Here is a 14,462-nt window from a genome sequence, read left to right as displayed (position 1 = left end):
ATTTAGCTTTTTCCCTTTGCCAGAAGGAGAAAGTATGGAGTGTACAAGAGACAAAACAGAACAGCCACATGCAGAAGCATTACTCATTTGTCCATCTAGTTTCCTCTCTGAATCAGGACCTCAGATCAGTGTCTGCAGAACTCTTAATATGTCCTCTCACTGAAAATATTGCCAAGTAAAATAGGAGCTTAGAGACTATTTGTGCAGCTTAAGTAGAGCTGTGATAAGCAGTGTGATAGAGAAAAAACTGTCTTTTGAAATTGCAGTAATTAGAAAAAAGACAAAACAAAAAACAACCACACCCCCCCCCCAAAAATACCCAACCATAAAAACCCAACCAAACAAAAAAACAAAAGAACAACAAAAAAAAAATCCAACCAAAACCTACTCTTTTTTTCAGATTGCTGGTGAAATTGCAGGAGCTGAACTACAACCTGAAAGTGAGAGCTTTATTTGATAAGTACGTTGCATTTTTCTCATCTGTGTTTATGTTAATGCTAAGCAGTCCCCACACTCAGAAATCCAAAAGGCAGCCCAATTTTAAGTGCTGAGGTGGCCAGGAACAGGCTGGTTCTCCATGGCAACAGGTACCTCCCTCCTTTTTCTTGCCCTCATCCATGCTCTAGATCCCTCTGCCATTAGAGAGATGTCACCAAGGGCTCAGCAGTTGCTTTAAGGTTTGGGAATGTAACATGTTCTCCAAGATTATGACAATGGTCATGAAAGAGGCCAGTGCATTTAAGAAAGCAGGTGGGTTTTTGTCTGTTCACTTGAAACAGCTCTGGGATCCAGAAATTGCATGAAATGAGGAAAAGAAAATTTGTGGATGTGGAAAGCAAGGCTTTGAGAAGTACACCAACTCTAAAATCCTGACCCATTCAAGTGATGCAGCAATTTATTCCAAAGTTGTATGCTTTGAAAGCAGATTTAGAATGACAGTACTACATATTTTTTTCTCAGAGCAAGAGTTAAAGCCTGTGTACTAAAAGAAAGGACTTCCTTTGATTATAAAACATTTTAGCAATTTGTTTTTTGGGTTTTTTTTCTTTGACAGAGACGTAACTGAGAAGAACTCAGTCAAAGGGTATGTACAAGACAGAAAATCACCTTTATCCTGGCCCAAACCAGGACAGTTACAAAGGATATATTACAGTTTGATATATTAATACTGGGTTGTTCCAATCAATGAGACACTTAATTCTTTCCTCTCTTTCTGAAGGTTCAGGAAATTTAATATTTTGGGAACAAACACAAAAGTAATGAACATGGAAGAATGTACTAATGGAAGTCTAGCAGCAGAATTCAGGCACTTGGTAGGAGATTATTTTTTTTTTTTCCTTCTATTCATGCATCCATTTAATTGTGTGGCTAGAGGGTGTGGTGGGAAGGAGAAATTGCATTTGTTCTTGAAGTCACCTTTTATTTTTGTGTAAGGGGAACTGTGGAAATCTTTCTTCATTCTTCCTTTTTTCAAATTTTTGGCCTCTTTCAATTTAAGTGCTTTTGCTTTTGTCACTAAAATAGGTCCAGACAGGCAAACAAGGGTATTTGCTGCCATACAATTTATATAGCTCCCAGTTTTTTAGAGAAGAGAAAGACATCTAGAAATGCTTTGAGTAATTTTAAGAGCTTTGAAACTGGAAAACTTTCTAGAAGGGGTTAGCTAAAAGAATTTCAGTGCCTTCAGTAGACTGGGCCACACTTGATCCTCAGATCAAGTCAGAGAGATAAGTCAGTTTGATTCCATCATCACAACAGGAAAGGAAAACTGCAAGTCCTGAACATAGAAATTTCACCCCCTGTCCAGAACAGACCCCATCTGGAGTTTATTATCCAGTTCAGAAGGTTACTTTGCTAAATCAGAATTTCCTCTGATTCATCCAGACTTCACACTGCTTTTATTCTTATAAGGCATCTTACATAAAGGTGTTACATCAAATATCTGTGTTTACAGATGAATGGTTTATAAAAGAGTCATAGTAACCTATTGTTTGCAACCAAATGCTTGCATCCCCTTAGCACTTTGATTTGTGACTCAGGTAAATGAGTGACAGGGTTATTTGTTTCTTTGCAGCAACTGAAAGAGCAGAAAAATTCAGGAAGCAGAACAAATGAGGTAAGCAGCACTCACCTTGTTCCTAAAGCTTTTGCACATAATTAAAAAGGTAGCCAGGCATTTAACAGTGCTGTGCTCTGTGCCACCAAGAAATACACAGTATGACAGAGCCATAGGAGAGGAGTTTCTGTGACACAGTCCATGCAGGAGGTCCCTCTGGACTCAACCTCACTGAAACTAACAGGACTTAAACAGATTTTTTTGTTGCTTGGGAATAGAATCATAGAATCCTAGAACTGGCTGGGTTGGAAGGGACCTCAGAGCTCATCAAGTCCAACCCTTGATCCACTCCCGCTGCAGTTCCCAGCCCATGGCACTGAGTGCCACATCCAGGCTCTTTTGAAATATCTCCAGGGATGGAGAATCCACCCCTTCCCTGGGCAGCCCATTCCAATGGCTGATCACCCTCTCCAGAAAGAAATTCTCTCATGTCCAACCTAAACCTCCCCTGGCACAACTTGAGACCTCTTGTGCCCTCTTGTCTTGCTGAGAGTTGCCTGGGAAAAGAGCCCAACCCCCCCCTGGCTCCAACCTCCTTTCAGGGAGTTGGAGAGAGTGATGAGGTCTCCCCTGAGCCTCCTCTTCTCCAGCCTCAACACCCCCAGCTCCCTCAGCCCATCCTCACAGGACTTGTGCTGGATCCCTTCCCAGCCTCCTTGCTCTTCTCTGGACCTGCTCCAGCACCTCAATCTCCTTCCTGAGCTGAGGGGCCCAGAACTGGACACAGGACTCAAGCTGTGGCCTCCCCAGGGCTGAGCACAGGGGCAGAATCCCTTCCCTGGACCTGCTGGCCACGCTGTTCCTGAGCCAGCCCAGGATGCCATTGGCCTTCTTGGCCACCTGGGCACACTGCTGGCTCCTGTTCAGCTTCCTGGCAATCCAGACTCCCAGGTCCCTTTCTGCCACTCTGTGCCCAGCCTGGAGCTCCCCATGGGGTTGTTGTGTTGAACCTCATCCCGTTGGGATCAGCCCAACTCTCCAGTCTGTCCAGGTCCCTCTGCAGAGCCCTCCTGCCTTCCAGCTGATCCACACTCCCCCCAGCTTGGTGTCATCTGTGAATTTCCTGATGATGGACTCAATCCCCTCATCTAAATCATCAATAAAGATATTAAACAGAAAAGAGAAAAAAAAAGAGGTGCCTAGCAAGTACCCATTCTAACAGGTGGCTTTAGTTTAGGAAGTTAGCATTTTCACTTGACTTTGACCTCTATATTGTTTCTGAGGTCCAGATCAAGTAACCTTGGGCAGAAACGTTTTCTCCCCCTCATCATAAATGCCTTACATTCCTCCCAAGCAATTTTCAGTCCCCAAGAGGTTCTTTTTTTTTTAATTACTTCTTCTTTTCCTTAAAGGGTCCTCTCATTGTAACAGAAGAACTTCACTCTCTGAGTTTTGAGACACAGCTGTGCCAGCCTGGCTTAGTAATAGACCTAGAGGTATGTTTGGATGAAACAGATGGACTAAAACCTGTGTGTAATTCATGCTGAAAACCTAAACTTCAAGAAAAAACAGTGTTTTGATATTAAACACTATTTCAATATATATGACACTTCACAAGGTCTCTATATACCCATACAGGGAGAATGATGCCAGATCTCTGGGTAAGTAGGAACAGATGTGTTTTGCAAAGTCTATGTAACCAACTTTGTGTTTTTTAAGCTCTCTTGGCAGTTTCCATTTATTTCTTAGCAATATGCTAAGGACTCTGTAACAGTGCTGTCATACCTGACACTAAGTAAAAGTCAGACAAAAGTCACTCAAATCTTTCTAGGACTTCATTATGCTGATACTTTTCCCCCCCCTATGTACAAATTTCAAGTGAAAGAGGAAATTACAGCAGGAAATTACAGTGACACATGTTTGTGGGTCACCTAGAGACGGGCTGCAGCAGGGCTACAGGGCAGTGACACTTGTTTTTGTGTCCCTTTCAGACCACATCCCTGCCCATCATCGTGATCTCAAATGTGAGCCAGCTCCCAAGTGGATGGGCCTCTATTTTATGGTTCAACATGCTGTCTACTGATCCCAAGGTATTTGGGGGTGAGGGGGAGCCACAAACAATCTGAAACTCACACACACAAGCAAAGCAACCAACTCACACACACACACACACAAAACAACCAACTCACACACACAGACACGAGCAAAGCAACCAACTCACACACACACACACACAAGCAAAGCAACCAACTCACACACACACACACAAGCAAAGCAACCAACTCACACACACACACACAAGCAAAGCAACCAACTCACACACACAGACACAAGCAAAGCAACCAACTCACACACACAGACACAAGCAAAGCAACCAACTCACACACACACACGAGCAAAGCAACCAACTCACACACACACACAAGCAAAGCAACCAACTCACACACACACACACGAGCAAAGCAACCAACTCTCACACACACACACACGAGCAAAGCAACCAACTCTCACACACACACACACGAGCAAAGCAACCAACTCACACACACACCCCCACGAGCAAAGCAACCAACTCACACACACACACCCACGAGCAAAGCAACCAACTCACACACACACACCCACGAGCAAAGCAACCAACTCACACACACACACCCACGAGCAAAGCAACCAACTCACACACACACCCCCACGAGCAAAGCAACCAACTCACACACACCCCCACGAGCAAAGCAACCAACTCACACACACCCCCACGAGCAAAGCAACCAACTCACACACACCCCCACGAGCAAAGCAACCAACTCACACACACAGACACAAGCAAAGCAACCAACTCACACACACAGACACAAGCAAAGCAACCAACTCACACACACAGACACAAGCAAAGCAACCAACTCACACACACACACGAGCAAAGCAACCAACTCACACACACACACAAGCAAAGCAACCAACTCACACACACACACACGAGCAAAGCAACCAACTCTCACACACACACACACGAGCAAAGCAACCAACTCACACACACACACACGAGCAAAGCAACCAACTCTCACACACACACACACGAGCAAAGCAACCAACTCACACACACACCCCCACGAGCAAAGCAACCAACTCACACACACACCCCCACGAGCAAAGCAACCAACTCACACACACACCCCCACGAGCAAAGCAACCAACTCACACACACCCCCACGAGCAAAGCAACCAACTCACACACACCCCCACGAGCAAAGCAACCAACTCACACACACCCCCACGAGCAAAGCAACCAACTCACACACACCCCCACGAGCAAAGCAACCAACTCACACACACACCCCCACGAGCAAAGCAACCAACTCACACACACACCCAAGCAAAGCAACCAACTCACACACACACCCAAGCAAAGCAACCAACTCACACACACACCCCCACGAGCAAAGCAACCAACTCACACACACACCCCCACAAGCAAAGCAACCAACTCACACACACACACACAAGCAAAGCAACCAACTCACACACACACACACAAGCAAAGCAACCAACTCACACACACACACAAGCAAAGCAACCAACTCACACACACACACAAGCAAAGCAACCAACTCACACACACACACACAAGCAAAGCAACCAACTCACACACACACACAAGCAAAGCAACCAACTCACACACACACACAAGCAAAGCAACCAACTCACACACACACACACAAGCAAAGCAACCAACTCACACACACACACACAAGCAAAGCAACCAACTCACACACACACACAAGCAAAGCAACCAACTCACACACACACACAAGCAAAGCAACCAACTCTCACACACACACAAACAAAACAACCAACTCACACACACACACAAACAAAACAACCAACTCACACACACACCCAAGCAAAGCAACCAACTCACACACACACACAAGCAAAGCAACCAGCTCTCACACACCCAAAGCAACCAGCTCTCACACACCCAAGCAAAGCAACCAGCTCTCACACACCCAAGCAAAGCAACCAGCTCACACACACAGACACAAGCAAAGCAACCAACTCACACACACACACAAGCAAAGCAACCAACTCACACACACACACAAGCAAAGCAACCAACTCACACACACACACAAACAAAACAACCAACTCACACACACACACAAACAAAACAACCAACTCACACACACACACACAAACAAAACAACCAACTCACACACACACACAAACAAAACAACCAACTCACACACACACACAAACAAAACAACCAACTCACACACACACACAAACAAAACAACCAACTCACACACACACACAAACAAAACAACCAACTCACACACACACACAAACAAAACAACCAACTCACACACACAAGCAAAACAACCAACTCACACACACACCCAAGCAAAGCAACCAACTCTCACACACACACAAACAAAACAACCAACTCACACACACAGACACAAGCAAAGCAACCAGCTCTCACACACACACACACACAAACAAAACAACCAACTCACACACACACTGCATGAAAAGGAGCCTCTACAGTTTCCAAAATTGTATCAGCAATAATTTTCAAGCATGGGCTGTATATATTTGTGGCTGCTGCATTTTTACCACAGTTGACTTGGAGAGAAGCAGTGTCCTACTTACATAGCCTGAACAGAACATTTGAAACCCACATCATCATCCACTGTATTCATTATATACAGGACACAGTGAGAAGCAAAACACAGGTTAAAGAATTCAAACTGTCCACTTGAGAAACCTAGGAATTCTACCCACTGGGAGAAGACATTCCCAAAGCAAAGTCCCAAACATTGCTTTTCATGAGAAATCCTGCCTCTCAGAATGGCAGCCTCCTATCTAGATTTGTCTCAAGCTCACATCCATTCTTAAATCTGCATTTTGTTTTGGCAATACAATTGTGTTCATGTAAAATTAAATTCCAAAAATGTTTATGAACATCAACTGTACTTTTTTCCCTTCCATTCTAGAACTTGTCCTTCTTTCTGAACCCACCCTGTGCAAAGTGGGCTGTACTTTCTGAAGTTCTGAGTTGGCAGTTTTCATCTGTAACAAAGAGAGGACTTAATGCAGATCAGCTGAGCATGCTGGGAGAAAAGCTACTTGGTATGGTCTCCTTCCATCACTTTAGACCTTTGGTTCTACTGAACAAGCAGATGCCTTGTTTGGATTGAAGCTGCTTTACATCTTTGCTGCAATCCCTTTTAATTCTCACTTCCTCTCACACCTTTTCCCTCCGTGCAACATCACTGCAGAGGAGTGGAGTGTTTCCAGTGTAGGAGAGTTTGCAGATAAAGGTCAGGTCATGAAAAAAAAAAAAAAAAAAAAAATCTACATTTCTAACTTAGGAGTTCTATGCACAAGGACAATGCAAATTGGGGCTACTTCAGCCTTTTGAAGAGCTACTGAAGCACATGGCAAGATTTGAGGTGGCTGTTCCTTGCCTTTTTTTGGTTTTGCCTCCATCTCCATCCATTTTAACTTCATGCATACCCCCAACTCAAGGCAATACTCAACTGCAAAGACTAGAAAGCTATTAAAGGGTACCCAATTCAACATATCCCAGGTGAAGTCCTTAGTAAAAAACTAACCAGCTAGGAATATTCCCTTTTCCAAACTCCTTGTCAGTTCTCCTTATAGCCAAGGCACTTGACATGGCTACAGGTTTGCATAGTAGATTATGCAAAATAGTAGGAAAAAAAAAAACCTGTTGAATCAGTGTGTTCCACTAAACTTAAGTTTCAGGAAGCATTTCTATCTAGAGAGATTTAACATTAGTGGGTCTAGGTGGTAATGCCAGTCTCAAATTCCCTTCCTAATTTCCACAGGCTGTGACAAAAAGCTTACTGCTTTATTAGGTTACTTTTCCAGATTCTGCAGGGAGAGTAATTTGTGTTAATCTAATTAGCCATCTGGAAGAAAAAGTGACCACTGACATATTTCTAAGGTCATCTTTTATTTTTTAACTTCAGACAAGCTCCAAATAATAGTAGGGATGCTATTTACATCTTAATTCTACAGCTAAAAGTATTTTCCTACTGAAAAAAATCCAGGTAGCTGAACACTAAATTCAGGATCCCATAGAGCAAGGGGACACAGAACATAACAGGGTGTCAGGATACAACACACCTGCTGCTTGAGATGTGAAAATTGACAGAATCTCCATATCTAGCATCACAAACAAGCTCCCTAACTCAATTTTGAGAGATGAGAGGAAAAAATATCAGATTCCCAATTTTGAAATCCATAGCATGATCTGTTACAGAAAAAAAATTGGCTCCAAATATAGTCAGGGTCTGCAAAGCTTTGGCTTCTGTAGTCAAGTACAGGATTTTCTTTGCTGGTTTGATGTGGTTATGAAACACCATAAGAACAAGGCAGGAGGAAATTATTGCAACAGAAATGAAATTACTCTTTGGTTGGGGAAGGCCTGGGAGTCAACAAAAGCCTTCAAGTCCCCAAAGTTGAGACAGAAAAGCTCTGAATCTCAGAAAAATATTGTGGGGTCTGCCGAGCTCCTACAGAAAACCTTACAGGTTGCAGTTTTCTTCTTTTGCCAGAGAAGAGATGCACAAGATTTTAGTGTTTTTCCTGGAAGTGTTTCTGAAACTGGCAAGTGTTAGGTGTAGCTCAGAGCAGAAATTGTCAGAATAATTTCATTCCCACTACACAAGGTCTGCCCAAATACATTTGGTCATTCTCATGCAGCAAACTTCCCCAGAGAAGTCTGCAAGCCCTCCCTTCACTACCTAGGAAAATACTTTAGGTGTGCACTTTTTTAGTCCAACAGCTCAGATTTGTAAAGAAACACTCAGAATTTAGTAAAGCTGAAAGAAAAGTAGCTGTAGCACCACGTAACTCATGAACATAACTGGAGTCCATTTATTCTGTTCAGGGCCAGCAAATGGAGGCTCCCATGATGGCCTTATTCCTTGGACAAAATTCTGCAAGGTATGAACACAGCTTAAAAATGGAGATGGAACAGGAAGTTTTATCTTGGGATTTTTTGGGTGGGCTGGTTGGTTTTGGTTTATAACTCCTATAGGGTGCTTTTTCAGTAGTGCACCCTAATTATTACTCTTAGGCTCACATAGTTGTGGGAGGTTTTGGTGGGGAGGTTAAAGTGGTGGCAGCAGGAAAAAAGGGGCTTTTGATCAAGGAGTAGATGACTTTTAGATTACTTTTGAGCCATGTAAACCACACAGAAAAATGCATCTTTTAAACACACCATCTTCATCATTATTAATGCAATTGCTATTAATGCAAGAGTTCTTTTTAGCTCTTACAGAAAGCATAAAAGAAACCAGCAAGAAAAAAGAATCAGCAAGACTAGCAGTTCTTCTGTTACAGTGGAAGACATTTCCTAAGCCAGGGGCAACCTGCTTAATATTCAGTATATGCTTCATTCTGTTGTATGTAGTACAAACAGTTTCTGTCCTGGGTAGAGAAACAAAGGTAAAAAAAAAAATCAGAAGAGAATGTAGGAAAGAAAAAGGGAGGAAAAAAAATGCATGAAAAAGCAGGATTAGAAGCTTGCTTCCTTTCCACTAAAACTCACATTACAGTATCCCTGTTCTACCCCCACCCCCCACCTGTGCCTTCCCTTATTCTGCATTTCAGGAAAATATCAATGATAAAACTTTCCCCTTTTGGTTGTGGATTGAGGGAATCCTGGAGCTTATTAAGAAACACCTCCTGTGTCTCTGGAATGATGGGTAAGACCTGAGTGAAGTTAATAAAGATGGGGTCATTGCCTCAGACTTTATTTACTAGTTGCATCCTCATGTTGTGGGGCTCTTTGTGCAGACATTAGGGATCCAATAAACCAAAAACCAGCAAATCTAGGGGAAATTAATGCTAGTAGTGAAGAAGCCCCCAATAAGGCAGCTGCTTTTAATCTAAAATGTCAGCTGACCAAGCTGTGCCATTTCAGTCACAGAGCTTTGAATGTTGGATATTTTTTTCTGCCTCTTCTCTTGCTACAAATGGGTTCTTTCCACACCCTAGAACAGAGCCTCTTCTGTGTTTGGCAGAGAAGACTTAAGCACATGAAGCATAAGTCATAAAATGATCATCCAACTTAAAAAAAAAATACAAACAAAACCAAAAAAAAAACCCCCACAAACAAGAAACTGACCCACAAGCAAACATTAATTCTGAGTCACCTCTGGGTGGCAGCATCCAGACTTAGAATTTCATTGTAATAGCAGTCCAGAAAGTAGTTTTTACTGATTTTAGCAGAGTATTAGTAACTAGTAAGGCAGACAGATAGAAAAAGAGTTTTGTTTACCCCTTTAATACTGGTTTAGTAAACATGTGGTTCCAGTCTTGCCAATTTCAGGAGAAACAGGTTCAGAAACAGGTTCAGCCAAGGTCACAATCTTGACTTTTAGGTTTTAGCCACGTTTTAAACCCTGTCAACCACTCAGGGTGTAGCACCCTACTATCCCCACAAGTCTGCAGCATCTACAACAGCAAGCTTGCTCTGTCCTGCTCAATTCATCATCAGGCTTCAAATTATTACCCCCCAGCTCCAGTTCTGCCAAAGCCCTTTCCAGTATGAGTCTTGTTTCACTGACTGAAGTTTATACACACAGGGAGTCTCAAAAATAAGTATTACAGCTTCAATAACACTTGCATTTCTTCATACTTGATAGGAAGGCTAATTATACACAGTTATTTGCTACTGAACACATTTATTATCCAAAGCATTCCATTGAAAAAAACAAAACAAAAACACCCCCTCACACAACACCCATAAAACTGGACAGCCTACAGCACCTGAAATTTCTAAGCAAAATCACAATTATTTAGCAGGATTTGGGCAAAAAGCTCTTTTCCTAATTTACTGCATGGAAGAGGAGAGGTAGCACTTTTTGAATAGTACTCAGAACTTCATTATTGCTGGATTATTTTGAGGAATAACAAGTAGTACCAAAAAAAAATTGATTTTTTTTTTTTTTTTAAAACAGTTGGAGTTTACCCAGGGTTATGCCACAGCACTGGCTTGTACAGCTCCTTCCAGAGTAACTGTTCAGACCAATCCATGTCTTAAAATGAGCACACTGGCCTCCTTGCCTGCACCATGACATTTGCTGAGCACAGTGTATTTATGGGGGGTGAAGTCACACAGTCTTAACAGCTCATCTTAAAAACATGCACAAGGAATAAAACAAACCCCACAACTTTAGAGATGCAACTGGTAGCTAGCAGAATTTTATTTTTTTTCCCATCAGCTACAGGGGAGAAACACCTTAATACAGTTTTTAAGGTAAAGCTTCTAGCTGGGACCTGACTATATTGCACACATACAACTTTACTGCTGCTTCCACAGGTTTTTTCTGCCCAGTATTGGCAACAAAAGACAATGCCTTATTTAACCTCAGGAAAAAGACTGTATAACCCACCAAGCAAAAAGAGCAGTGCTGAGGGAAACTGTGGCAATCCACAGCCTGTCAAGCCCTGCTCCTAGTTTACCAGGGGTTCTGTGAGGCTTTTTCATGTCCTTTAGCTTCTTAGCTCTCCTAGGTAGCTGAGCACAGCTTGCACTATATGTTGAGGAGATAACTCAGCTTTTTCTTTCCCACATCACAGCTGCATCATGGGCTTCATCAGCAAAGAGAAGGAACGTGCTTTACTGAAGGACCAGCCTCCAGGGACATTTTTACTGAGATTCAGTGAAAGCAGCAGAGAGGGAGCAATCACATTCACTTGGGTGGAAGGTTCTCAAAATGGTAAGTCAGTGAGAGAAAACATTTTTTATCTTCACAATATAAACTCACATCCCAACAAGAAGTCTTCATGCTGTTCCCTTTCACACCAAGGACCAATACAATGCACCCCCCCTGGCAGTTCCCATCCTCACAAGCCATATCACACATATACCATACTTGGTGAAATTCATAAGCCACACAGAGGCTTGGTCAAGGTTCCAGCTGGGATTAGTAATACTTCCCAGGAACTGTTACTGCCTGGCATGTTTGTTGAGGACAAACTGACCAAGCTAGCTCCTTAGGGGGCCTCTAGTACATGAACAACTGCATCTCTCTCTCTTTCCAAACCCTTATTACCTTCCCTATTAAAGACTTCTTTCTCAGGAGAAGTTCATTACATCCACGTGCAGCCCTCTGTACTGTTGTCCTCTCACACTACTTCACCTTGTGCACAACACTCCTTTCTCAAACAGCTTTCTCTAACTTACAGCCCAACACCATTCCTTCCTTCCCAGATAACCACATATTCTCTTACCTCATTTTCCTAGCAGTTCTCCTTCCTTCCATTTCCAGAAGAGCTGGTGGAGAGCTTTCTTCTTCACTTAACTAGATTGCTTCTCTCACATTGTTACAAGGACACAGTGAAACATAAAAGCTACAAAAACCCTACATCCAATCAGGGTTCTCCCCTTATCATCCCACTTACAACAACCCCACCTGCCAGGGTGCTACAGCTGTTGGCACTTCACTTGGATAAGCCCAAGACTTAAAACAGCTGGAAGAGAAACTGCTGAAATATACTCAAATTATTTCTTTCCCTTTGCTGCCTTTGTAGCTGAGGCATCCAAAAATTGAGCAAAGAAGGATTATAGCATTTAGGGCAGCTTTATCTGTCCCTCTTTGTGATTCATGGTGTACTGGGATCACACTGCCTAATAGGGTGTGAAGGGCAGCAGTTGGAAGCAGGTTGAAAAGGTAGCACAACTCTAATTAGTTAATAGAATACTGCAGTTTATTTCCATGGACCAATCACTCCTGTCATTCCAAATACAGAATACCCCAAAAGCCATGTGCTGACCCCCACAGACCTCCCTCCCCCCAAAACATTTCTCCTTTCCCTTTGGCAGTTATTAAATCTTCACCTGCAGCACAGTAGGTGTCATCCAGGTGAGCCTTTTGTTCACGTAGCAGCTGGATTTGTGGAAGTGGCTGGAGATTTTCTGGACAGTTTTAGTAAAAACTCTGCAAACACCCAGCAGAGTTGCTTTTTGTCTCCTCTGCAGAGCCTGAGTTCCACTCAGTAGAACCCTACACCAAGAAGGAGCTCTCTGCTGTCACTTTCCCTGATATCATCCGCAACTACAAAGTGATGGCAGCTGAGAATATTCCTGAAAATCCACTGAAGTTCCTCTACCCAGACATACCCAAAGACAATGCCTTTGGCAAGTACTACTCCAGGCCTAAGGAGGGTGAGTGCTGGAAATGGTTCCTACAGTACAAGGGTGAGGTTTGTTCCTGAGATATGTGGGCACTGGGTGATTTCTGTGGTGTGGAACAGGGTAGCAGGGAGACTGTGTCTTGGCAGCCTAACCCATGCTTGAGTGCTGCTCAGCTGGAAGGTGAGAAGAGGCACCTAAATTTCAGGAGGTTAAGAAAAAGTCTGGTTAGTTGGAAGGTGAGAAGAGGCACCTAAATTTCAGGAGGTTAAGAAAAAGTCTGGTTAGCTGGAAGGTGAGAAGAGGCACCTAAATTTCAGGAGCCTAACAAAAAGTCTGGTTAGCTGGAAGGTGAGAAGAGGCACCTAAATTTCAGGAGCTTAAAAAAAAATCTGGTTAGCTGGAAGGTGAGAAGAGGCACCTAAATTTCAGGAGGTTAAGAAAAAGTCTGGTTAGCTGGAAGGTGAGAAGAGGCACCTAAATTTCAGGAGGTTAAGAAAAAGTCTGGTTAGCTGGAAGGTGAGAAGAGGCACCTAAATTTCAGGAGGTTAAGAAAAAGTCTGGTTAGCTGGAAGGTGAGAAGAGGCACCTAAATTTCAGGAGCTTAAAAAAAAATCTGGTTAGCTGGAAGGTGAGAAGAGGCACCTAAATTTCAGGAGGTTAAGAAAAAGTCTGGTTAGCTGGAAAGTGAGAAGAGGCACCTAAATTTCAGGAGGTTAAGAAAAAGTCTGGTTAGCTGGAAGGTGAGAAGAGACACCTAAATTTCAGGAGGTTAAGAAAAAGTCTGGTTAGCTGGAAGGTGAGAAGAGGCACCTAAATTTCAGGAGGTTAAGAAAAAGTCTGGTTAGTTGGAAGGTGAGAAGAGGCACCTAAATTTCAGGAGGTTAAGAAAAAGTCTGGTTAGCTGGAAGGTGAGAAGAGGCACCTAAATTTCAGGAGGTTAAGAAGAAGTCTGGTTAGTTGGAAAGTGAGAAGAGGCACCTAAATTTCAGGAGGTTAAGAAAAAGTCTGGTTAGCTGGAAGGTGAAAAGAGGCACCTAAATTTCAGGAGGTTAAGAAAAAGTCTGGTTTTAAAGAGGCACAACGTGAGACCTAGTCAGATCCAAAACTGATAATACAATAGTCACTGGTCACCCAGCTCAGCTTTCATGTGAGGGTATCTCAGAGATGCAGGTTCCTGCTAACAGCTGGAACCATGACTCAAATTTGACTATTGGATAGAAGGGTCTC

General features: G+C 43.0%; 1 protein-coding gene across 4 annotated transcripts in view; it reads left to right on the top strand.

The window, feature by feature from the left end:
* STAT1 (signal transducer and activator of transcription 1) overlaps nucleotides 1-14,462 on the top strand; it is a 32,330-nt gene that overhangs the window by 11,639 nt on the left and 6,229 nt on the right. For all 4 annotated transcript variants that reach the window (XM_071747827.1, XM_071747829.1, XM_071747828.1 and 1 more), the window contains 11 exons: nucleotides 401-460; nucleotides 1,055-1,084; nucleotides 1,220-1,313; nucleotides 2,075-2,116; nucleotides 3,469-3,552; nucleotides 4,048-4,146; nucleotides 7,054-7,189; nucleotides 8,979-9,034; nucleotides 9,704-9,798; nucleotides 11,678-11,817; nucleotides 13,080-13,265. In XM_071747827.1, the coding sequence (XP_071603928.1) occupies nucleotides 401-460; nucleotides 1,055-1,084; nucleotides 1,220-1,313; nucleotides 2,075-2,116; nucleotides 3,469-3,552; nucleotides 4,048-4,146; nucleotides 7,054-7,189; nucleotides 8,979-9,034; nucleotides 9,704-9,798; nucleotides 11,678-11,817; nucleotides 13,080-13,265 (1,022 nt within the window). The remainder of the gene's footprint in view (nucleotides 1-400; nucleotides 461-1,054; nucleotides 1,085-1,219; nucleotides 1,314-2,074; nucleotides 2,117-3,468; nucleotides 3,553-4,047; nucleotides 4,147-7,053; nucleotides 7,190-8,978; nucleotides 9,035-9,703; nucleotides 9,799-11,677; nucleotides 11,818-13,079; nucleotides 13,266-14,462) is intronic.

Source organism: Heliangelus exortis, chromosome 6 (genome assembly GCF_036169615.1).
Source record: "Heliangelus exortis chromosome 6, bHelExo1.hap1, whole genome shotgun sequence".
NCBI classification, from domain to species: domain Eukaryota; kingdom Metazoa; phylum Chordata; class Aves; order Apodiformes; family Trochilidae; genus Heliangelus; species Heliangelus exortis.
Note: the sequence above shows the minus strand (reverse complement) of the source record. Positions and strands in the feature narration are given on the sequence as shown.